Source organism: Malania oleifera, chromosome 6, assembly GCF_029873635.1.
Source record: "Malania oleifera isolate guangnan ecotype guangnan chromosome 6, ASM2987363v1, whole genome shotgun sequence".
NCBI lineage: Eukaryota > Viridiplantae > Streptophyta > Magnoliopsida > Santalales > Ximeniaceae > Malania > Malania oleifera.
The window spans coordinates 90108023-90134781 of NC_080422.1; the positions used below are offsets into that span (position 1 = coordinate 90108023).

A 26759-nucleotide genomic window follows, 5' to 3' on the forward strand; every position below is an offset into this window, starting at 1 on the left:
ACATTTTACAGCCAGAGAATCAACAATCATTTTAATGAAAAGTTCCTCAAAAGGCATTTTTACAAGTTATTTATGCACCAGCCAAACACAACCTTCATAATTGAAGGAAAATGGGAATCTACCAACATTGCATGATTAATATCAGACGCCATTAGTTAGGCAAAACCCGAATCTTGAAGTATAAGCTTTGGAACTAACGCCTATGCTATTGCCAACAGGACAACACCACTCATATAGGCCACTTTTTACCTTCAACATTGCCTTTCACTTCATTTAAAAAGAAAGCTAGTTCCATCCAAATTACAACTCTTCAGGCAAAATAACAAACACAAACAAAATGTTTTAACATCTGAGCTGATTTTAGATTTCTTGACCAAAATTTCGACCAAAAAATGCAGATAATGGGAATTCCATACACAATATAGTCATCATGCCGAAACGAAGTATTATTATTATTATTTTTTTTTAAAAGGCTATAAAATTCTTCTAAAAAAGAAAATGTTGCAGTGTTATATTTTGTAGACAGGTACAACTCCAAGGAGGTAGAAACATTTTCTCATGACCACAGCTGTTGCTTCACACAGCAGAAGTCTGCTCGTTTCCTCTGCTGACCCAACAACCTGCATCATGTTTCAAAACAGCATACAGGTGGTTCAGAATACTGTAGTAACTGGGTCCCATAAAAACTACCATCTTTTCCAATTACATCTCACAAGGTGAAGACTTGTAACTTGAAAAACTAGACGATTAAAATCAGGGAAAAGAAAAAGGAAAATCAAGGACTCCCAAATGTAATACTTTGTTTCACAAATAGAAATTAAAAACACAGGCACAAGCAACATTTGCTGTGGTGATTTAAATAGATACTAATGAAAAGTTTAGCTACTCAATTTTCTCATGGCGCATGTGTCGACACCAGATTCCAGTCTAGGGGTGTGCCGATGAATGGGAGAGGGTATTGCATGGCAAACCCCCAAAAAAGAAGGTAAGACAAGGGCAGATTAGACTAAGAAAACACAATAGTTGAAAATATGGAGTCACCACCTTTGTTATTCTTTTTTGTTCAGGGGAAATAAAAGTAAAAATCCCAAGAGGTCTGAGACACAGAGAACAAAGGTTCTAGAGTATATTTGTGTGTAAGGAAGGTCGTCGACTAATCATTCTAAGGAGGGATTCGTCAACCAATACGTTATCAACACCCGCTCTAAGAACGATTATCAATGTATGTGTGTGCATGTGTATGTGCCCTAACTAAGAATATAAAAAAGAAAAGAAAGGTGGTCCCCCTTTTGGGGCATTCAGTGAAGCATTACTGTCCAAGAGCCCAAATAATAGGAATTAAAAGCTCTAACATGCTCTTATTTGAGAAAAGGGTTGGCCTCGGGTAATCCTAAATTTTTGAAAACTTAAAGTAAAAAAAGAAAATGATGAAAAATGTTTTGATTGATTGTCATGAACAAATTCAAAGATGACCCTTTCCTTCGAAAGTTAGGATTAAGGGGAAGAAGTCAACATTAAAATGCCTCAATCAAGGCTAGATGAGGTACATGAGATTTTTTTATTATTAGATTAATGGAGAATGTGGTCAGGTCATTGATTGAAGTTAGAGAGTTTAATGTTGATGATATTAAAAATCTCCTTTTGGTAATTAGGGTTTAAATGTGATTGAAATCAATCATTGATGAAAGGTTTGTAAAAATCTCCTAAATACTTATCAGGCTTTGAATGATTGTAGTCAATCAATTAAGGAGAACTTTGAAAATTCTTTTACATGGCAATCAAAGTCTAATGATGATTATATCCAATCCTTAAATGAGATTCGAAAAATTTCCTAACTGCAAATCAAAATTTGATTGAAGGCAATCCTTAATGAGAGGTTTAAAAATCTTTTGATTGTTAGTTAGGATTTTAATGATTGATTGGAATCAACCCTTAAATATGATATTTGAAAATCTTCTGATTGCCAATTAGGGTTTTTATGATTGATTGGAGTCGACCCTTACAAGGAGAGATTTGAAAATCTCTTCAAATCTCTTGATTGTCAACCAAGGTTTTAATGATTAATTAGAGTCAACCCTTTAATGAGAGATTTTAAAATCTCATGATTGTCAATAAGGGTTTTAATGATTAATTTTAGTCAACCCTTTAATGGGAGATTTGAAAATCTCTTGATTGTCAATCGTGGTTTTAATGATTGAGTCTCTTTGATTGGGCAATCATTCATTATAAAGATGATTACAGAATTTCAAAAAAGGAAGTTTCCTTTTAAGAAGAGATGCTTGACAAATCAGGGAAGTTTTTGAAAATCTTACTAAATTCATCATCGATCATAAAAAGAAACAATTTGGATCTTTTTGAAAGAAAGGATCTCTTGAGAATATGAATTCCAAATTTGCCCTTAGAATCTCAGTCTTGTGGTGCAAGCACCGGCCCCCATTCATCCATATGGGCTAAGGGAGAGCCCTTGTCCCTGCCTAGGGTTAAGAAGGAAGAGGTCACCATACAGTGAAGTCTTCCCTATCATCCCATCATTAGCTGGGTTGAGGTATTTAGAGAGGCAAATATATAGATGACTAAGATGAATTACCCCAGACGGCGATCTAGAAGTCGACTTGTTAGGAGAACCATCCGGGAAGTTTGACAGAGTATGAGTCAATTGAATATATACTAATCATCAATCACACAAGCTTCCAAATCATACTTAAGCCACGCAAATCATCATCAATGTATATCTTGATTATATTCAAACTTTAATGAGACCTTAAATCCAACATGAATAAGAGCTCCCCCCACCCCCCCCCCCCCCCCCCCCAAAAAAAAAATAAAAAATCAAATAATGAATCATTAAAACTCAATACAACCCCCACTTTTAGCCGAAGCCCCCTTTCCTCTTCACGATCTTGCAGTTGCTGTTGCATACAGCAGCACAGCTGCTGCCGCCACAAGCATCCTAGGATCGCAGCCCCTTGTTGACTACTACAAAGTCAACCCTACCAACTCTATCATCATAGCCTTTATGATGTCCTAACCCTTAACCGAACACAACTACAGTTGTTTCTACTCATGGCTGTTGTTGCTGCGAGTAAGCCCACAGATCGCAACCCCCTTTCTAGCCCTAGACAAACCTAGAGTACTCAGAGAAAGGTGGCTGATCAAACTAGAGGGAAGAAGACCGAACGAATCCCCTGTCAATTTTCCTTACCTTTGATACAATTTTTCTAAATCAGCATATATCATGTACTAGAGAAAAGAGTCAATGGTGGAGAAGTTGCCGTCCCTCTTTCATGAGAGCCTTGTACTCAATATCATTGATGAGGAAATTTATGCTCAAGGGGGCATCCGTCTCATGGATGAGTCCCTACCAAATTGAACTATTGTTATCTTTCTCAAAGCCTAATGGTCTTTCTATTTTTGTTTCTTTTTTTTTACCTTTGATTTCTTCCAACAGCATTGTCATCACGAGCTAAGCTTGTTCAGGACATTATGCTTGCCTGTAACCGCTTGTCTCGTGCGTTTGGGAAAGGTTTCCATCATATAAATACTAGTATAAAGTTATTTTCAGAGATAGTTTTTCCCCAGGCTAAAAAGGGGAGTATGACTCCTTAGTCATATTGATGTTTCCTAATGTCAGAGTGAGAATTGCATACAAAGCTCTTTAGGGGAGGATGAGCGTTCATCAACTTGTAAAACTCACTAGCTATTATCAACATGTTTAGCCTACTTGCCTCCCTCTCTAGACACACATTGTTAATGGAGGTGTTAACAATGAATTACGTTACTTCAATGTTTATTGCTTTAGTATCATTGCTTTCATAAGTTGCTTATTGCTTCCGCTTGTATTTGCTTGAATGACAATGAAAGTGTTTTGTTAGTGAGTTGTGGTAAACACTAGGTTGGCTAGTTAAACAAGAGCGCTTTAGCTAGCACCGTATGGTCCATTAACAAAGGTGTGAAATATTCGGCCCGTGACACCTAGTATCAAAGCTCGGTTAGTTGCTACGTGAATTCAGTTGCCTTTTGTTGTGAAATTGGTAAAGCTTTGGTAAATGACCATGCCAACTAATACCCAGAGAATTAATGTGCTAGAAGCACAGGCTGAGATGGCAGCCAACAATGTGGTTGTAGAGATGGCCCGACTAACGGAACGTGTTGACGAATTGGAGGGATCACAAAAGCATCAACAAAGTTCGATAGTGGAAATGTTAGAGGACTTTCACCACACTGTGGAGACCTTGCAAGCTCAAATAGCTTATCTAAGTGCAAACATGAATGTGATGTTCTTGCTATGGGAAACCCTAACACTTCAGGGTTTGGCAAGACCAAGGCGACGGAACCCATGAAGTATGGGGGTGTCTGTGATGCCAAGGAGCTGGAAAATTTCCTATTTAATATGGAGCAATACCTTCAAGCTTTAAGGACTGACTCAGAACAGGTGAAGTGGATACTACAACTATGTACTTGGTTGGTGACTCCAAATTATGGTGGCGTACTAAGTACAGTGAAAGTGTAGTGGATTGTTCGATAGATTTGAAGAGAGAGCTCAAGGCCCAATCTTTCCTGAGAATGTTGAGTACAATGCTAGGAGGAAGCTGAGAGACCTTAAGCATTTTGGGTCAATCAGAGAATACGTGAAATAATTTTCTACATTGATGTTGAATATCAAGGACATGTCAGAATAGGACAAGTTGTATTATTTTCTTGAGGGGTTGAAACCATGGACAAGGACAGAATTTCATATGCAAAGAGTTCAAAACTTTGCCTACTGCACAAGTTACCGAGAAACGCTTGACTAACTACGCTGGTGATAATACTACTTCGTCCAAAGAGAGTGGTGTAGGTGGAACAGCAGAAAGTCTTTCAAGAAGGACGAGCCCAAAAGTGGGGCAGTCGATTATAAGGCATCAACTTCAAAATAAGCTTCATCGTCTTGAGGGTTCAACACACCCATTGGAAAGGGTAAAATTTCATGCTAATTATGTCAAGGCCCTTGCAGAGTTGCTGAGTGCCCTCATAAGTCGTCACTCAATGCCTTACAAGCTTCCATCGCGGAGGGGACATTGGAGAGATGAGGAAAAGAATGATACTTCAAGGATGGGAGCAATGCAACTAGTGAACACATTGGAAAAGCAAGCAAAATCACCGAAATTTACACAAGTGAAAGGATTAATGTTTGTGAACTTGAGGATCAATGATAAGAGTATCCGTGCTATGGTGGACATTGGGACTACCCATAATTTTGATTCACATGCAGAAGTAGGAGGACTCAACTTATCCTTGGAGAAGGATTCAAGAAACATGAAAGCGGTGAAATATGTAGCTCAAGCTACTCTGGGAGTAGCCAAGCAAGTGACTGTGAAGCTTGGGCAATGGGCAGGTCATGCGAATTACACAATGGTGCCATTGGATGATTTCCAAGTCATTTTGGGAATGGAATTCCTAAGGGAAACTAAGGCAGTGTCGATGCCTTTTGTTGTTTTCCAATGTCCGATGGGAGATCACTTTTGCATGGTGCAAGCCATTGCAGAGAAAGGAGACGATGAGAAGTTCCTTTCAACCATGCAACTCAAGAAGGGACTGAGAAGGGGTGAGCAAACATATCTAGCCACAGTGGTAATAGAGAAGGAAGTAGGCCAAGAGCTGGTGCCTACGACCATCCAAGCTATGTTGGATGAGTACAAGGAGGTGATACTGGATAAGCTGCCTCACAACTTGCCTAGCAGAGTTGAGAAAACAACTTGATGATTTGTTAGAAGCGTGATATGTTTGCCCTTCCAAAGTACCGTTTGGAACGTACAAGAGTCGTAAGTTTAGTGAAGCGGAACAGAAGTACATAGATCAAGAGAAGGAGATGCTAGCGGAGATACATTGTCTCCATGTGTGGCAACATTACTTACTTGGGTCAAGGTTTGTCATGAAAACGGGTAACTCGGGTGTTAGTCACTTCTTCACACAGCCAAAGTTAACACCCAAGCAGGGTCGGTAGCAAGAATTCTTGGCAGAATTTGATTTCTCATTTGAGCACAAGGCGAGCTAACTAAACCAAGTTGCTGATGCACTGAGTAGGAAGGTCGAGATAGCAGCCTTGTAGATGGTTAGTGAGTACCGTTGCCACGACGATGCGGGAGCGCATCAAAGAAAATTTAGACAAAGATCCAGTTGCACAGAACCTCATGAAGCTAACCAAAGAGGGGAAAGCATGTCAGTTTTGGATGGAATACAAATTGCTGATGACCCATGGTAGCCGGATCTTTATGCCACGAGCTGGAAATCTGAGGAAGACACTGTTGAGAGAGTGTCATGATGCCACGTGGGCTGAACATCTAAGATGGCAGCACACTTTGGTATTACTGAAGCACAGGTATTATTGGCCGCACATGCGTGATGATGTGGTTGATTATACCCGAACTTATCTCACCTGCCAACAAGACAAGATGAAGCGGAAGAAGATTGCAGGGCTGCTAAAGGCCCTATCAATACCATCCAAACCACGGGAAAGTGTCTCACTGGACTTCATCACCAACCTACCTAGAGTGGGAGATGCAGGGTCTATACTTGTGGTTATAGACAGGTCTTTGAGGTACGGTACATTTATACCCGCACCAAAGTACTATTTGGAAAAGGAGACGGCACAACTATTCTTTAAGAATATTGTGAAGTATTGGGGTGTTCCCCAAGATATTGTCAGTGACTGAGACTCAAGATTCACCTGCAACTTCTGGACAGAACTTTTCAAAATCTTTGGTTCACAACTTGACATATGGACAGACAGAGATTCAACGGGCTACTAGAAGAGTACTTACGCCATTTCGTCAATATCAACCAAAAGAATTAGGTGCAACTACTTGATGCGACTCAGTTCTATTTTAATGCCCAAAAGAACTCAACAACCAATATGAGTCCTTTTGAGCTTGCTACAGGCCAGCAGCCATTGTTACCTCACACAGTGGACAAATCGTACAGAGGAAAGAGTCGTAGAGGGTACATCTTCACCAAAGAATGGAGACAGACTGCAGAGATTGTCTGAGCCTACCTGGAGAAAGCTTATAAACGGATGAAGTGGGCAGATCAGGGGAGAAGACCATAGTACTTCAACGTAGGTAACTTAGTGCTTGTTAAGCTAAATACTGAACAGATCAGGTCACTAGGAGAACGAGATAGGAGACTACTTTGTAAATATGAAGGATCAGTCCCCATCCCGGCCAAAGTTGAGAAGGCTTCTTACATAATTGACCCTCCGGCTTGGATGAAAGTGCATCATGTGTTTCAAGTAAGCTGCCTCAAGTCGTTCAACGCTAACGCCAAAGATCCCAGCAGAAGTCAGTCAACCAAAGCAGAATTGAAGACAGTGCAGCCCGACAGACGAGAAGTTGAAGACATCCTTGCAAACAGAGAGTTCACATCCTCAAGGAAAAAGTGACAGGAGTTCTTAGTGAGGTGCAAAGGTTATGATGACAAAGAAATCAAATGGGTTTCTATGAAAGATATGCAATTGTTCGTGGACAAAGTTGAAGTGTACCTAGCATTAAAGTCTACGAGGACGTCGACCACATAAGTGGGGAAGCGTCACGAGCCAAGCTTGTTCAGGGCATTATGCTTGCCTATGACAGCTTGTCACGTTTGGGATGGGTTTCCATCATGTAAGTACTAGTGTAGAGTTATTTTCAGAGATAGTTTTTCCCTAGGTTAAAAAAGCGAGTATGACTCCCTGGTCATATTGATGTTTTTTAGTGCCAAAGTGAGAATAACATAGAAAGCTCTTTAGGGGAGGGTGAGTGTTCAGTAACTTGTAAAACTCACTAGCAATTGTCAACGTGTTTGCCCTACTTGCCTCCCTCGCTAAACACACATTGTTAATGGAGGTGTTGATAATGAACTACGCTGCTTCAATGTTTACCGCTTAAGTGTCATTGCTTTCATAAGTTGCTTATTGTTTCTGCTTATATCTACTTGAATGACAATGAAAGTGTTTTGTTGGTGAATTGTGGTAAATGCTAGGCTAGCCAGTTAAACAAGAGGGCATTAGCTAGCGCCGCATGGTCCATTCACAAAGGTGTAAAATATTCGACTCGTGACACCTATGACTGTTGGAGGTACTTTTTGTAAACAGGTCCGTTTCAAATAAATGTTGCTTTACACTTTTTCTTCCACTCGTGTGCATTTGTTGGTATTTGCTTTCTTGTGAATGAAAAAAAAAACAAAATTATTGCAAAATCAACCGACTCAGGTACAAGATAGCAATAATTGTAAAATTTCCCATTAATTCATCCCACGAAGGGTGAGTAAGAAGAAGGTTTGTCAGCTAAACTTCTAAGTTAATCGAGCAGGAGACCACTAAAATACAATCACATAAGGAAATCATAGAGACCACAAATGTTGGAACCAAGGATACCCCACAAGAATTGAAAATTGGAGCCATAAAGGATGGCCAATTGAGAAAAAATTTAATCTCGCTACTTAAAGATTTTAAGGATGTGTTCGCTTTGTCATATTAGGATATGTCAGGTTTAGCTTTGGACATAATGGTTCACTACATACGCATCAAGTCAGGATGTAAACCTATGCGACAAAAGCTCGGGCGGATGAAACCGAAGTGGCAAATAAAGATAAGAGATTAGGTTAAGAAACAATTAGATGCAGGATTTTTGAAGGTCTCCCATTATTCGAAGTGGATTGTCAACAATGTCCCTATATCCAAGAAGGATGGGAACGTGTGTGTTGAATGTAGGGTCCTTAACAAAAATAGCCCCAAGGACAACTTCTCACTCCCATATATCGATGTGCTAGTAGACAACACAGTCAGCCATGGTATGTTCTCATTAATGGATGAATTTTTAGGGTATAATCAGATGAAGACGGTGGAGGAGGATAAAGGGAAAACAACGTTTATCATACAATGGAGCACCTTTTGTTATAGGATTATGTTGTTCGGGTTAAGGAATTGGGGGCCACATTCCAAAGGGTCATAGTCACTCTGTTTCATGACATAATGCACAAGGAGCTAGAAGTCTATGTGAATGGCACGATCGAAATGTCAAAAGATGAGGAAGATTATATTATGGTTTTAAGGAAATTATTCGAGTGGTCGAGGAAGTACAAATTAAGGTTCAATCCGACCAAGTGTACTTTCAAAGCTAAGTCAGGAAAATTGTTGGGATTCGTGGCTAGCCAAAAGGGAATAGAAGTGGATCCGGCCAAGATTGAGACCATTGAGCAAATATAACCGCCTACCACTCAGAAGCACATTCGAGGTTTTCTGGGTAGGTTGAATTACATTGCACGATTCATTTCCCAGTTAACAGTGACTTGCGAGCCCATATTCAGATTACTAAAGAAGAATAATCCCGAGAGATTGGATGAATAGTGTCAAGAAGCTTTTCAAAGGATTAAGTAGTATATGAAGAAACCTCCGATCTTGAAGCCTCCAATCCCAAGGAGACCTTTAATAGTTAATACTATACTTGATAGCATTAGAAGAATTCATTGGGGTGTGTGCTATGCCGATATGATGAGTCAGGGAAGAAAGAATCAGTCACCTATTATCTGAGCAAAAAGTTCAATAAAGCAGAAGCGAACTACTCGTCAATAGAAAAGACTTGTTGTGCCCTAGCATGGGTGGCCCATTGGCTGAGGCAATATATGTTTTATCACACTACATGGTTGATATCCAAGATCTGATAAAGCATGTATTGTCTCAACTGATGAACCGCCCATGCCAGGTCAAAACAAGTCTTTTTTACTGACAAGTAGTTTGCTTCTGCCTGATTGAACTTCTTGCTTAAATAATAAATGTCTAAATCTTTATTCCTTGACTCATCATGTTGTCATAACACACACCTCATGGATTATTTAATACTGTCAAATATAGTATTAAAGGTCTCCCTGGGACTGGGGCTTCAAGATTGTGAGTTTCTTCAGATACTACTTAATCCTCTCAAAAGCCTCTTGGCACTCTCCATCCTATCTCTCGAGATTATTCTTCTTCAGTAATTTGAATATGGGCTTGCAAGTCGTCGTTAATTGGGAAATGAGTCGTGCAATGCAATTCAACCTTCCCACAAAACCTCAAATTTGCTTCTGACTAGTAGGTGGTTCCATTTGCTCAATGGCCTCAATCTTGGCTGAATCCACTTCTATTTCCTTCTAACCATGAATCCCAACAATTTTCCTAACTAAGCTCCGAAGGTACACTAAGCTAGATTGAGCCTTAATTTGTACTTCCTCAACCTCTCAAATTATTTCCTAAGAACCACAATATGATCTTCCACGTCTTTTGACTTTGCTATCATGTCATCCACATAGACTTCTAGCTCCTTGTGAATCATGACATGAAACAAAATGACCATGGCCCTTTGGTATGTAGCCCCCACATTCCTCAACCCGGACAGCATAACCTTATAAAAAAAGGTGTCCCATTGTGTCATAAACATTGTTTTCCCTTTATCCTCCTCAGCCATCTTTATCTAACAATATCCTGAAAATCCATCCATGATTTCCCTTTATCCTCCTCAGCCATCTTTATCTAACAATATCCTGAAAATCCATCCATGAATGAGAACATACCATGGTCAGCCATGTTGTCTACTAACACATTGATGTGTGGGATTAGGAAATTGTCCTTGGGGCTAGTTATGTTAATGTCCCTACAATCGACACACATCTTAACCTTCTCATCCTTCTTGGGTACAGGGACAATGTTGACAAGCCACTCTGAATAATGGGAGACCTCTAGAAACCTTGTGTCAAACTGTTTCTTAACCTCATCCCTCATCTTCATTTGCCATTCCAGCCTCCTAAGCTTCTGTTGCACAAATTTACATCCCGACTTAATGGGTATCAAGTGAACCACTATGTCTGAATCTAAACCTAGCATATCTTGAGATAACCAAGCAAACACATCCTTAAATTCTTTGAGCAAGGAGATTAACTTTTCCCTCAACTGATTACCAATTTTCAAGTCTTAGGGGTGTCCTTGGTTCCCACATTTATGGTCTCTGTGATTTCCTCATGAGGTTGTACTTGTATTGTATCTTTGTGTCCTCCTGCTCGATTAACTCAGAAGTTCAGCTAACAAACTTACTTGCTCCTCACCCTCCATGGAATGAATTAATGGGGAATTTTGCAATTATTGCCATCTTGTATCTAAATCGATTGATTTTGCAATGTTACCATTTTTTTTCATTCACACAAGAAAGCAAATAACAGCAATTGAACACAAGCGAAAGAAAAAGTGTAAAACAACATTTATTTGAAATGGACTTGTTTACAAAAAGTACCTCCAACAGTCACAAGCAAGCAATGCTGTTGGAAGCCAAAGAAAAAAAAACAAAAACAAAAAAACCATTACAAGAATGACCATCACTCAAACTTTGAAAACCATAACAATATTTCAATTTGGTAAGGGCTCATCCATGAGACGAATGTCCTCCTAGGCGGAAATTTCTTCATCAATGACGTTGATCCCAAGGCTCTCATCAAAGAGAGACGACAGCTTTCCCACCACTAACTCCTCCCCCACGTACATGATATATGTTGACTTAAGAAAATTGTATCGGACGTGAGGAAAAGTGACAGGGCGTTCATTAGGCGTTCATCCCTCTAGTTTGGTCAGCCACCTTTCTCTGCATACTCTAGGTTTGTCTAGGGCTAGAAAGGGGGCTGCGAGCTGTGGGCTTACTCGCAGCAACAGCAGCCATGAGTAGCAGCAGCTGTAAGTGTGTTAGGTTAAGGGTTAGGATAGCATAGAGTCATGATGATAGAGCTGGTAGGGTTGACTTCTCAGTAGGCAGCAGGGGGCTACAACCCTAGGATGCTTGCAGCAATAGCTGCAAGATCGTGACGAGGAAAGGGGTCTTCAACTACAAGTGGGGGCAGCTAGGGTTTCACATGAAACCGTAGCATCGTGAGGAAGAGGGATATAGCCGACCCATGCAAACAAACCCTTTGGGCCAGTTCAATGGGTTCTTTTGTTGTTTGAATCACTTGGAATGCAATTTTATTTGTTTTAATCATTTTCGTCTATCTTTTTATGATTGATGTTATTGAGTTCTCTTTTAAATTTTATATCAATGTTTGGAAGACAAAAACATTAATTTCTTAGCTTGAATTTGTTTGCTTATAGTTCATTGTATTCTTATAAATCCCTTTTGATCTTCTTGTTATTTGTCTAACTAGATGTTCTATTAAAAAAGTATTGGCTAGGAAAATGGTAAAAAAGAAGTAAGCCATTGAAAAGGTTTCTTATTTTGATGGCTCGGGTTGTATTGAGATTTGATGATTCGTTATTTGATTTTTGGGTGGTGGGGAGCTCTTATTCGTGTTGATTTAATGCCTCATTAAAGTTTAAATGTAACCAAGATACACATTAATGATGATTTGCATGGCTTAAGTATGATTTGAATGCTTGTGTGATTGATGACTAGTATATTCAATTGACTCATACTCTAAGGTAATTCATCTTAATCATCTTTATATTTGCCTATCTAAATACCTCAACCCGGCTAATTGTGGGATGATAAAGGAGATCTCACCATATGGTGACTTCTTCCTTCTTAACTCTAGGCAGGGATAAGTGTTCTCCCTTAAACTCATATGGGTGAATGGGAGCCGGTGTTTGCACTACGGGAATGAGATTCTGAAGGCAAATTTGGAATTCTCATTCTTAAAATATCCTTTCTTTCAAAAATATCAAAATCATTTCTTTTTATGGCTCATGATGAATTTAGTAAGATTTTCAAAAGCTTCCCTGTTTTGTTAAGCATCCCTCCTCAAAAGGAAACACCCTTTTTTGAAATTCCATAATCCTCTTCATAATAACTTATTGTCCTATCAAAGAGACTCGATCGTTAAAACCCTGACTAGCAATCAGAAGATTTTCAAATCTCCCATTAAAGGATTGACTACAATCAATCATTAAAATCCTGATTGGCAATAAAGAGATTTTCAATTCTCCCATTAAAAGGTTGACTCTAATCAATCATTAAAACCTTGATTGGCAATCAGGAGATTTTCAAATCTACCATTAAAGGTTCGACTCAAATCACTATTAAAATCTCGATTCACAATCAATAGATTTTCAAATCTCCCATTTAAGGGTCGACTCCAATTAATCATTAAAACCCTGAATAACAATCAAGAGATTTTGAAACCTCTCATTAAGGATTGACTTCAATCAAGTTCTAATTCGCAATTAGAAGATTTCATTTAAGGATTTAATCTAATCAGCATCAAACTTTGATAATTAAGAGAATTTTCAAAGTTCTTCTCCTCAATTGATTGACTTCAATCATCAAACCCTGATTAATAGTCAGGAGATTTTACAAATCCTCCATCAATGATTGACTTTAATCACATTTAAACCCTGATTGCCAATTAGGAGACTTTTCAAATCTATTAATAATTGATTGACTTCAACCTTCCATTAAACCCTGCCAACTAGGAGATTTTCAATATCATCAATATTATACTCTCTAACTTCAATCAAGGAGTTGGGATCACATTCTCCATTAATCCAATACTCAATCAAAGATCTCATGCACCTCATCCAGCCCCGATTGAGTTAAAGACATTTTAATGTTGACTTCCCCCCCTTAACCTTAACTTTCAAAGGGTCATCTTTGAATTTGTTTACGGCAATCAATCAAAATATTTTCCATCATTTCCTCTTATTACTTTATGTTTTCAAAATTTTTGGGTTACCTAAGGCCAACCCCTTTTTCAAACAAGAGCATGTCAGGGCTTTTAACTTTATTGTTTAGTCTCTTGGACAGTGATGCTCCATTGAATGACCCAAAAGGGGGGCCTTCTTTCTTTTCTTTTCTTTATTCTTAGTTAGGGCACGCACGCGCACACACACACACACACACAGAGGTAATCATTCTTAGAAGTTAGAACAGGTTAATAGGGTGCTGGTTGACTAAGCCCCTTAAAATGGTTGGTCCACCACCTTCCCTACACACAAATGTACTCCCAAACCTTTGTTCTCTCCGTCACAGACCTCTTAAAGTTTTTCCTTTGTTTTCCCTAAAAAAAAATAATAATAAAAGTGGCGATTCAGCATTTTCAACAATTGTGTTTCTTAAGAGTCTTATCCACCCTTTGTCTAACCTTCTTTTTTGGGGGATCACCATGCAATATGCTCTTCCATTGGTCGGCACACCCTCGAGACCGGAATACGGTGTCGACAATATGAAATCAATAGTTGACTAGTTGCTATCAAATTATCATAAGGTCAAATGCATGAAAGATTTGACGGTTGGAGGGATCATACCTGGCAGTTGGAATAAAATTTTGTGAAGTTTTCAGATAAATTGTAAAGGTATTCACGTAACACATTTGGCAAGAGATTGGTGCAAGCTTCCTCAACAATCTGGAAATGCAAGGACAAACAAACTTAGATAGAGCACAGCTAGAAACACACATGTAACCTAACATGAAAGCTAGGGGCACATCCCGAAAGCAAACGGCTTCTTATCAATTGCATATCTCACCTCAGCAAATTGGAGCAAATGCAACCCCAACACGCGCTCATCTGGGTGATCCAATGCTATCCCTCCCGTCTGTCCCAAACAAATATATATAAGAACTAAAATTTGAAATCCTTCACAATATAAAGGTTTTATACAGGAACAATTAAGAATGATCATAAGCTAGACTTGCTAATGATAGAATAGAAGTCTCTTATTTTCCTCTTTTTTGGTGTTCAGAAACTATATCAAAAAGGAACTATTTTGCACTACACTTTTTACTGCTTTCGATCTTAATAAAATGCACATCTTATTATGGAGAATGATGGCTCATAACGCAAAAGCAGCGAAACATGCTCCCCTAAATATGCAAGGGAAGCAGCAAAAGTCGGAATATAACAAGCACAACCAAATAAAGAAAAAATTTGATAACATTTCCCACATACATGTACTAAGAAAAATCTGATCATCTAGAAATATAGGGTCAGAATAACTGCAACCTCATAACAGATCTAGTAAAAAATTTGAATTCCATCAGTTTCAACATGCGTCAAGGCTCTATAAAAAACTAAAATTTATACAAATAATCAAGTGCAATGCAATGGTTTCAGTGCTTACTATTTCAAAAAGGAAGAAGACTTACTTTCTTTAGTTCCCCTATGTCTTTACCAGATTTCCTGACGATTGAACAGATACGAGCATGTGCATACAGCAGATAAACAGCAGTATTTCCCTGCTCATCAAGAGTTTAAACAGGCAAGATGTAATTCTGGCAACTGTGGTGGCATTTGTAACAAAAATAACCATGTGTGCACAAACGCATGCATGTGTGTGTGTGTGTGTGTGTGTGAGAGAGAGAGAGAGAGAGAGAGGTAGGGAGGGAGAGGACAACTGATCAACTAATTATGATTAGTAATAACAACCATGCTCAACAGGGTTACAAAAATATTTTTGAACAAAAAAATTTAAAATTGTAAAGCTTCAGAACAAGATTATAAATCAGGATCTTATATGGGGATAGCTAGGGTTTTCAGTCAAAGATTCTACCAAGCATATATAATAAGTATCAAAAATGCATATATATATATATATATATAGACACACACACACACACGCACACACACGTGTGTGTTATATCTCAAATTCTCAATAATATAAACCTAGAAACTTGAACTTAGCTAGTAGGTGTTACACACTAAGAAAAACACACCTAAAGCAACCAATACATAAAAGTCCTCGTGTAAAAAAGATATCATCCAGGTTCAAATTGTTGCATTGCTGTGTTAATCAAACAACTATATAAGAACAACTATCGTAAAGATGTTTCAGCAAACGAACAACAAAAGACAAACTATGAAGCTACATTAATCTCATCACATCCAAAACACAATTTGCTTCACCAATATCATTGAGGTTGTCAACAATGTCTTCATTAAGCCCAACATTAAGATTGTCATAACCATCATATTATCATCAAATGCATCAATGTATGAATTTCAGTCTTCATCCTCAACACTAACTTTAACGAACACCTATTAAACAGCAATAAACTAAAAATATATTTAAGAGTTCATAATTTTGTTCAAACTTATTATTAAATAAATGAAACACATTCTAGGTTGTCCCATTCTTATACAAGTTGTACATGGCAACATCAAATCTATGCCTCAAGCAATTTAGAAAAGAGTCAAATATATAAATTTTGCGCAGGGTCCTAAGATCCAATCAATCCTACAATGATCCTACTGCAGCCCTACAAATTTGCAATTCCTTATAAAGTCTCAATTGTTTCGGGAAAATTAGGGTCATTGAGTTGAATGGTCCTATGATCTGCACTCTGATTTTAATAACCATATCCAGGAAGACAAAATCATAATAAAATAAAAAAAATAAGCAAAGGGAGTATAATAATGTTTGCTAAAATTATATGTTCCTCATTGACCATGCTCCAGGTAATCCTGAAGGAACAGCAGATGGCAAAGCACCTTGTCATTAAGCATCTGATCGAAATTAAAAGTGTAATTAGTCAATCTGTTGTTCTTCAAGTCAGCATACCTGCCAAGACAAAATAACAGATATCATGTTCTTTTCTTTTCCACAACCCCCCTTGTCCTTCAAGTTAACAATCAGATAAAAAACAATAAATCATTTTGTTTCAAAAAATCCAAATGGACATACAAAATACAGAAAGTTATCTGTGTAACTTGAGGCATCTTTTAGCTTTCAGGAAATATCACATAAGAAGTCATCATAGTCTTTTAATCAACCACAAATTTGCCAAAACATATTTTTCAGAAGAGTAGATGCCTAAATTTCATTTGATGGAAGCCTGCACTCCTGGTGCTGCTTTCCTAACAGCACCAGTAGAGCTCAACTCTCATGCAGTGCCTTGAAGTGCCTAAAATGATGTCATTTACTATGCCCTAACTATAAACTGGTACAAAACCAGTTATTGTGTAATAGTTAAAGAACAGTTCATGTAACCAGTTATTGTGTAAGAGTTAAAGAACAGTTCATATTTTCAAATTTTAATATAAAAACACAATTTTATATCATGAATAAGAGCTACAAATGATCACCCCAACATACACAAATCTATATAGCTTTATTTTTGTTTCCGTGGACAAGAATAGACAAATAACAAACCAAACCAATTACATATGGTTATAATGCATCAAGTATTCTTTAAATGATAAGATAGCATGCATGGCTCACATAGGTAGCTTAAACTTTAATCGCAGAATGGTCTAAACGATGTTTTGTTTACTTTGTTTAAAACAATACTCCATATAACCTGCCTCGAAATTCCAAGAATCTTCCACATAATCTAGTTGTCACCATGTCCATAACCCTATGTTTGGGAGAGGTCTTGGATTTGGATTTGTGTGGACTTGGAAAAGATGTAATACAAAATTGTATTGAATTTTGTCCATATCCAAATCCAAGGCCTGAAATTCATGCTCCCAAGCGCACCATAAGACTTCAACAAAGAAGTTTAGTCTAACAGGAGGAACAAATATATATATATATATATATATATATATATATATATATAAACAAATATGTTACTAAAAACAAAGTAATAGATTTCATCTCCTGAAAAGCACCAAAAAAATTTGAATCTTTACAATTTGTATAGTGTCTTTCATGCAACTCGGAATCTGTCCACCATGTCAATTAAAATAATCCTATTGGTGGATTCATTGGAATGGGTGCATATTTCACAAAGAATCAGTTTCAAAAAAAAAAATTTTATTCTTTTTGACATGGTTGTCTCCTGCTGATGCTCCAAGAATCATAATTCGGTAATCACCACACTTAAAATTTAAAAAGCCAGATGATGTATTTTGCGCCAGATGATGATTCAAGAACCAGAACCACCTGGTGCAGTTACTAATTCCTAGAATCTAAAAGCAAATACAAAATGGCTAAGGTCCAAATGAAAAATCTGAATCAGAGGATGGGCTGGACGGCAGAATGACAGGCTCAAATACATGTATCTTGTAGCCAAGTAACATGAACTGTACATTACATCATTGTCATCATCTAAAACCGCATAAACATTGCCCCATAACCAATTATAACAACAACAACTATAGTGATAGGCATCTTACTTAACAGCCCCATAACCAATTGCCTCGGCAGTTTTTTCAAGCTCCTCCTCGGTCCACTCTTCTCCCTTTCCTGATCAAGAATCAAAGAAGCAAAAACTTAGAATTCACACCATCAGCAGGTAGTTCCTGCACATTGTACACAGATAAATGCATAAAACAAAACAAAAAGGAAAAGCAAGTAGGTGGTTACAGTCCTATTAGAAAAAATGAGAATAGATGGATGAACCATCATAAGCTTATAAAATGAACAAAAAAATAAATGCTAAAATGACTTCATGAATAGAAAGACTGCAAGTAAACCACATCAAACAAAACAACTGAAAAATAGATCATTCAATATTATACCACGTTCAACAAGTGCTGCTTTACACCGAATCTTTGCTTCGTCCAGTAAATCAACTAATCGAACCACTTCAGTACTGCGAGTGCGAAAGCGCTTGCCATCTTCTCCAAGAACAAGACCAAAACCCACATGGTTAGTTTTAGGGTACATATTATCATCATTTGGAAGCCAACCTGCACGTTTTGCAGCCTGAAATATGAGAGACAGGGGAGAGAGAGAGAGAGAAAGAGAGATTTTAAACGAAAATGGCACCCCGTGTAATAAAAAACTAGAATACCACAAACAATAAGGGGAAAAGAAAGCTTCAAAAAACAACAATGTTTGATGCCCCATATTCTAAGATATGGAATTGGATACATACACTGAATACCATTTCAAAGTGCTGTTGCTGTCCAACATCAGCAACATATATTATCCACTCGGCTTTTTCTTCATTAAGGCGATACCTGTATATCGCAAGCAGCAACATCAAAAGAATAAGCTTGTTCCCAGTCCCACGCACACAGAAAGGGAGCCACAGGAAGGGATGGTTGTAAGAATACAAAAATTATTAAAAGAGCAGAATGAGCATGTTGGCAAGAGTAAAGTTCCTAGCGAAAAGAATGAAAATTGACTATAACATATTAATTTTACAAGAGTCATACACAATTTAACAGCTATAACATAATTTCTAGAAACACCAATGCATCCTAATGTAATGATGTGCAGGCAACTGGAGTATGATTAAAAGACAGAAATTTAGACACGACTTTCAAACAATAGATAAAGCGAAAAAAAAAAAATGGCAAAACATGACCCTCTACCAGTCCATTTAACTTCAAGCCCCAAATAAACTGGTTGATTGGCTCATCTAAAACTTGAATATAAAAAACTGCAGTTTTTTCAATATTCTAACTTGAAAAATAAATAAGAAACAAAAGGAAATGGAGGGAAAGCATGGCAACAGTACAGCATCTAGCCGGACAATCAACACTTTTTTAATGTATTTCACCATAACGATCTCAAAGCCGTAAAGTGACTTAAAGATTAGGAAAAACTAAGAAACCCACCAGGTAGGACCAGCTATATGAGTCATTTTCCACCTTTATGCATAATCTAGGACATCCTCTAGAAGTTAGAATGGCGTCAAGTCTCATGCTCTACTCTCAAGTTTCATACCAGTATTTAGAAACAATGGTGACTGAGCTGTATGTATAGCTGTCTAATTAACAGGAAAAGAGATTTACCCTCAAAATCTTTGATTCAGATAGTCTCTCAATTTCTTCCCCATCTTAGCAAGTGCTCACAAAAACAAAAAATCAGATTTTAGTTGTGGGCGTGTCTATGAATTAAATCATTTATTCTATATAAAGTTTTTTACCCTAAAACATGAGTAAGAGAATGTCACATCATCAGAAGGGTGAAGTGGAGTGTAATATTGATCAAACCTAAATGGGGCAGTCTTAATTTACATTGTAAGTTACGCGAGTACGAAAGACTGGGATAAAAGGCACAAATTAGGGGGAACATTAAAAGGTTCATAAAAAGGTTACAGAATCTCACCAAAGAGCTGCAAGATCAGTTGAAGCATAATTGTAACCGCCGTCTTTCTTCACAACAATCAAAGGAATATTTTTCCCCTCAATGAAGATCACACGAGCACCCTCACTTTCTTCAACCAAACCCTGCTTACTTAAAATCTCCATAACTCCTGGAATATAAGGGTTGTAAAAGCTTTCACCCTGTAAGAAAATAAAATATAATTTTGCACGTGCCTTAGTTGCTCAGCGTTGGGAATATTGATATGGCTTCTTAAAGGAAAATCTTATGGTTTAACATAACCAGCAGTCAATCAGTCCAATTGAGGATCTCCACGTTAGTAATAACATGTTGTGCAAGGGTATTCTGGTATTCCAACTATCATCCATGAATATGCGGAATGAGGATTTTAGCCAGACTTTTAGCATGCACTGTGTAGGGGAAACCACAAATAGATTTTTCATTTATTTTAAAGGTTCTACAAAATTTAAAGTTGTACGCAGGAACACATTGTACAAAGGAGTACAAACTAGCTTTTTTCCAGTGAGATGTTTTGCAAGTTGGACCTGACAAAATCATTGCATGGGGAAAAATGTGAGTAATACCTTAATAGCTTTTTCTCTAATTTAATTCCAAGGCACTTCACATTCCTGGCTCTGATCTAAATTTTCTAAAATATGTAAAGTTACATGCAGGAGCTGTACAAAGGAGTTCAAAACAGCTTTTTAAATGGCATGTTTTGCAGGTTGGCCTGATAAAATCATTATATGGGGAAAAAATTTAATACCTTTTCCTCTAATTTAACTCCAAGGCGCTGATAGACTTTTTGATAATCCTGGCGACTGATTTCACAGATCTGTGCCCATGCCTTACGATACTTAGGCTCCCCACCCTGCGATATAAATGTACAATAGCAAAATTACGATGAGGAAGTTAATAGGACATCATGAACATTCAATAAAAGGCAATTATTTTCTCTCCTTCAAAAAAATATCATAGAATTCAGAACTACTGGCTTTTGGAGATCTTTGATGAATAGAAGAATTTAAAATGCATACCAAGCAAGAACTGAAAAATATGCCTCAAGTCCTTGGATATAAGAATGCATTATTCACCTGGAGGCTGACCACTGCCTGTTGTGCCTTTTCTTTAAAAGCAGGATCATCATCAAATCTCTTTTTCGACTCCTTATAGAATGCCTAACAACAAAAACAACCACCAAGCCCTTAAGTCCCACTAGGTGTTAGACGACAGTAATAACTTATGCAAAACATTCCCAATATTTTTCGAATGCCCAAAAAAAAAAAAAATGAGGGGCAAGTGGGCAACTAAGTTCCCAGTAAATACCCATGCACGCACATAGTAGGTAAGAATGCCATAAAGGCACAGATCAAGACAGTGCAACTACTGAGCCTTTTTTGTTTACGCTGTTCATGCAGCTGCCTTATAAGATCCTTTAAACTGCGGTGGCTGCAATGCCACAGCTCCATCGATGACAGCACCCCCAAACTTTTTGGAGAAATGAAGAACAAGGAAATTATAAATGCCCATTCAAAACTTCACTGCCAATTTCAAAATAAATCACCAAAAAACACTAACTAAAAGTCTATGAATAAATCTGACCTCACACATCTCTCTGCTACCAATTTATGTCTTAAGACTAACAAAAATACATGATATGAGTGCCAACGTGATACATAAATTAATCCATTCTATCAATATAGGTGAATACTCAATGAAAGAATGGAACATCCATGTGTCTATTAACAAAGCTTAGCTTTATATTGATGACTATTTTAACAAGAAAAAGTACATTGTTGCTTAATTAGAGATCACTGAGTTTTTCAGTTGTTGCAATTGAAATGTGATACAACTAAACCTAATTAATTGGAGAGATCTCCGTCATCGTCATGTGTAAAGAGCACATTCCTGACATTAGTTACAAGTTGCTCCAACAAGAATAACAGACGAATGGAACACAAATCACTTTATAGGCAAAGTGGAAAAGATAAGTTATATAATTTTTAAAAAAAAAACAGTGGAATTATTCAGTTATAGAACCCACATAATTTGACTTTTTAGAAAAAGAAATCAGAACCCAAATAATTTTAAAAGTGATACTCACTTCTAGATCACCAATAGCTTTTCCAGGTGCATCTTCCCAATTTGGGAATTTTTCAAAGAGGAACTCGATCAACATACCAAACTGCAAAATATACATATGAACTCTTTAATCTATATAGAATGACGGGCTTAAAAGGAGCAAAACACATCATATGATGGCCATTGAACAGTTGCATCCATAAGAGAAACACGCTTGCATTCTGTGAGAAAGAAACATAATTAATTTGAAACTTTCACTTATCAAAAATTAATCTGAAACATCCACTGCATTGACCAAAGCAGAAAGTGGACTTCATCTAGCCATCTAGGTCACAGTGAGAAGCACAGAGTCTGGGTTAATCGCACTACAAAATAAGAAAGGGAATTTGGAAAAAAAGAAGTTCTGTTTGGGTGGGTTAGCGGGACACCAGACTCTTGTCCACCTGGAAATCACTTGACCTCCAAATAAATCACAAACAAGATATACCAAAAATTACGATCATACGTCTTTGACAAAGTAGACAACATTAAATTTAAAAAACATCATTTTGTTTTAATGTCTCTCAGTTGGCAGTATAGAGATAAAGATCAGCAAGCAATGGCTTCTTTCATCCAATTAGAAATACCTATACATAATTGACATCAAGCATATTGTATCAGGAAGCGAGAATAAGGGGCGCACATTTTTAAAAAGAAACCATTTTAACTCCCAAATAAGTAATGAACTAGCGGGACTTAAAGTTTATATGTACAAGAAGGAGCCACAATGACAAAATACATTTAAACCAACCTGAAATCTAAGTATGAACACTTAACAGTTTCCACATAGTATGACATTTTCAAAAATCACATCTACCTGTGTGCCCCAATCACCCACATGGTTTCGACGAAGAACTTCAACATTTGAAAACTCAAGCATACGGGAGAGAGTATCTCCAATGATAGTAGATCTCAAATGCCCAACATGCATTTGCTTTGCTATGTTAGGTGAGGAAAAGTCAACCACCGCCCTTGTGATACGAAGCCTTGGTGCCCATGTTCCAACACCATCTGTTAGCATCTTTTGGATGCTCTGCAGCATTGAGAAATAACATTATATTACAAGAAATAGTCACATTGATGGCTTCCAGCCACATACATGAGTTAAAAATTGTGAACACCTTGACTATCCATATTTTTGAAAGTACAACATTAACAAATCCAGGTCCAGCCACAGAGCATGATTCTATCATTTCAGATGGAGGAAGATTTTTCATAATCGCCTGGTAAAGGAAAAAACATCTATAATCATTTATGGGTATTTGTCCAAAATCCAAATATTAATTCCAAAGCACACGAACATCCATGATGAATTCAGGCACTAGAGAGGCAAGAGCAGATACCTGTCCAACGGCAGGAGGACCTTTGAATTCACTACCCTTGCCTTTTATTCTTGCCCATATGCTCATGGCATTATTACTGCACCCAAGAAACTCATACTCAGTCCTTGAAAAATAACACATGATCCAAAAGTGAAACCCAAAGCCAGTTGTAAAAACTAAATATGTTGTACTTCTAATAATATATACACAATTCTGAAACTTCAAGAAGTACACCCTGTGCTCTTGCATCCAACTGAACAAACACTTTTTAAAAATTTTATAGTTTGGGGTGAAAGAAATGGGGGAAAATAAGCTGTACCATTGGTAGTCGCCAAATTTTGCAGTGCAAGCAGCAACCAGAGGATCTATATCTACTTCATTAGGGACAGTGACCCTAAGTGAAGCTTCGAATAATTTCGACAATTGTTGCTTCAGACTTCCCAAATTCTCCTCATCCTGCATCCCCCAATATTCAATATTTAACTTAAGAAACAACCCATTGTGTGAAAGTAAACAAATATCTCTCTGTGTACGCACTTTTTTGTGTTCCTGGTGTGTGTCTGTGCATGCGCATTGCACATATTTTCCCATAACGCACATCTTCTGCTGGAAATGAATGAACTTACGGTAGCCATGGTCGATATAGAACGGGTCTTGGTTGCTGCAAAAATAAATCGCCTAGATGTCGCCCTCAATATGTCTGTCTAGTTTCACGAAACCAACATGAAATTACCACGAACTGCTACCAAAATTACATGTTTCCATAAAAAAATGAGATGAAAAACAAATCCAAAAAGGGTCGATAAATGAAGGAATAAAAAACCAAAAACTCAAAATGCACCAATCTAGTGGTCTTCCACTTTGTTATTACCAATGAGATACTAATCTAAACTCCTAAACCCATTCCCCCTCAAAGATTCCAAGTAAAAAAAGAAAAAAAAAAAACTGAAATTCATAGGTTCAACCTTGAATTCACTGCTCGCTACATGCGCCATAGCAAAACCACGCTACCCATAAAAATAAAAAATAAAAAATAATAAAAATAAAAAACAAACAAACAAACAATAAAACAAAAGACAAATATTCAAGCTTGAAATAGAGGTCGAGAGAGAGCGAGAAAGAGAGAACTTGAGTGAGAACTGACCAGTGGATGTGAGAGGAGGAGAGGGATGGAGGTGTGAGAGGCGATTGAAGGAGAGAAACAGAGAGGGAGACGCCGGCGGACACAAGAGACCGAATACTACAGCTGGCGCTGCTGCTGCTGCCTGCAGTTGCATTACGCTTACTTCTTTTGAAATTTGTGTATGTAGTGTATATGTTCTAACTTCTAAGTTCTAAGCTAGAGGCCCTTCGGTCTTGTCTTCCTGGCGCTCTCTGTATGCCCCTTCGGTAGGGTTTTTCCATTTTTCCCATTCGCGCAGCTGGAACCAATAAAATATTGACACGTCATCTATTCATAAAATTAAAAAAAACTTAGGCGCATTTAATTGCAAAAAATAGTTTTTTTTCTATTTTAATTTAAAATATATATATTTCAAAGTTGGTTGAAAATGATGAGGAGGTGAATTGGAGATTTAAAAATTTTTCGACTAATTTAAATGTCTCGCTAATTCACCACATATCATATCTCATTCAATATTAAACATTTGTATGTAAAAAGATTAAGTTATTTGGTTCATGCGCACATGTGTATCTCATTCAAAGTAATGTGTGCATGCAATGAAATATAACAGTAAATAAATAGGCATACACATATTGAATTTAAAATGCAGTAATTTAAATAAGATAGGAAGAGAGAGACACACAAGATTTGTTATCGAGATTCGATCAAATCAGCTTACGTCCCCACCTGGAGCATACCACTTAAAGATTACACTGTACATGTTCACTTAAACGGGTAGAGTAGAAGCCGTTTACATCCTCTTCTTGCAGGACGAGGAAAATCTCAACTCAATTATTAGGATAAAACGAACTAATCTCACTTACGAGACTGAAACTCCCTAATTCAATTTTTGGGTTAAACCGAACCGATCTCACTTACAGGGCTGAGACTCCCTAATTTAATTAACAGGTTGAACCCAACTAGTACATGGAAAATATTTTTGTACATGAAAATTATTTCTAAAACATATAAGCAGAAATGTACACATTAAGCTCATAAAACATCCGCTCTCAAAGGATATGAAATAAATGTTCAATAGAGTAAGAGTGTTTTCAAAATGATTTTTATACTATAAAGGTTTTTCAATGAAAGCATGAATACAAAACTATATTTCTCTAACAATATATTTACCATGGAAATATGTGGAGAAATCTCAAAGCTTACTCTTAAGATGATTTTCAAATTGAAGAGTAAATGAGAGTATAGAGCTTTGAATGAAAACAAAATGTTTAAATAAACACTCTCTTGTAAAGATGATTTTCAATAAATAAATAAAAGAGAGTTATTGAATAGTAAAAATATTTGCCCCAAAATTATTTTTAAAATGAAAATATAGTTAGGGGAACTTTGATTAATTAAAAGATTTAAGAGAAAACATTGCTAATCAAAGTTGTTAATATGAGTTATGGAAGGGGTATTTATAGATTTTCAAAAAAATATGACCGTTGGGGACACACTCGGTATTTTGAAAAAAATTAATTAAATTTTAATAACGTTTGAGCGCTTCAAAATATTTCTAGCCCGAGAGGATCGGTCGACCATTTTTAAGGTTTGGTCGACCATCTCACTAAGTTCGATTGACCGGGGGATTTTTGAACTACAGGTTCGGTCGACCGTTCAAAGGTGATTCTAAACCCTCCAAGGTTCGATCGACCAGATTGAGTTCGGTTGGCTGAACTTTATGAACTTCGGTTTCAATCGACCAGGGCGTTGGGAATTCCCACATGTCTGTTCGGTCAACCAAGGCATTGCTTTACATTTTTTGTTGGTCAACCAAAGGGTCAAACTGTTGACCCCAAGGAGGTTCAATCGATCGAATGGCCCTGAATACTAGGGTTCGGTCGACCGAACATGTCAATTTTGGACATTTCGGTCATTTTCCTCTTATGCAATGCCCTTAATCATATGATGATTAATTTTAAGACAATATGATACATTTTTATGTAGAAATGAGGGTCCTAAGGTCAGTCTAAGTCTTTTGAGCATATACCCTAAAAATCCGGCGTCAATCGACAAGGGTGTCTTACGGTCATTTGATTTCCTATGGTCATCTGAGCATTTAAAACATATCATTATTACAAACCAAAATAGAAAAATTAAATGCATATACTACTGAGAACATGTCTTCTTCTTATTCTTTTACTCTTCCATCTTCATGGAATACGCCAAATGATATGATTTCTATGTTCCTTCCAG

The 26759-nt window shown here is 37.3% G+C and overlaps 1 protein-coding gene across 6 annotated transcripts; it reads right to left on the reverse strand.

Annotated features, from left to right (window-relative positions):
* Positions 1-242: 242 nt before the first annotated feature.
* On the reverse strand, positions 243-24747 carry LOC131157314 (arginine--tRNA ligase, chloroplastic/mitochondrial-like). Of its 6 annotated transcripts, none has more exons than XM_058111368.1 (18): positions 24546-24747; positions 24028-24101; positions 23721-23857; positions 23423-23498; positions 23201-23302; positions 22897-23112; positions 22063-22143; positions 21053-21136; positions 20725-20829; positions 19962-20140; positions 18781-18865; positions 18422-18608; positions 18077-18146; positions 16448-16517; positions 15106-15195; positions 14487-14555; positions 14267-14365; positions 243-620 (listed from the first exon to the last, which is right to left on the reverse strand). In XM_058111368.1, the coding sequence occupies exons 1-18, from the start codon at positions 24676-24678 to the stop codon at positions 510-512; spliced, it is 1968 nt and encodes a 655-aa protein (XP_057967351.1). In that variant the 5' UTR covers positions 24679-24747; the 3' UTR covers positions 243-509. The 6 variants fall into 6 exon arrangements, with proteins under 6 accessions (XP_057967351.1, XP_057967356.1, XP_057967352.1 ...); XM_058111373.1 differs by having other exon boundaries at positions 24028-24105; positions 24546-24683; XM_058111369.1 differs by having other exon boundaries at positions 23939-24105; positions 24546-24683.
* Between the last annotated feature and the right edge of the window lie 2012 nt (positions 24748-26759).

Coding starts and splice junctions, on each gene's coding strand:
- LOC131157314 (XM_058111368.1), bottom strand. CDS start 24,678: ATGCAACTGCAGGCAGCAGCAGCAGCGCCAGCTGTAGTATTCGGTCTC. Junction 23,858..24,027: donor CTATATCGACCATGGCTACC/GTAAGTTCATTC, acceptor TGGGGGATGCAG/GATGAGGAGAATTTGGGAAG. Junction 18,866..19,961: donor ACTGATCTTGCAGCTCTTTG/GTGAGATTCTGT, acceptor TGCGATATACAG/GTATCGCCTTAATGAAGAAA.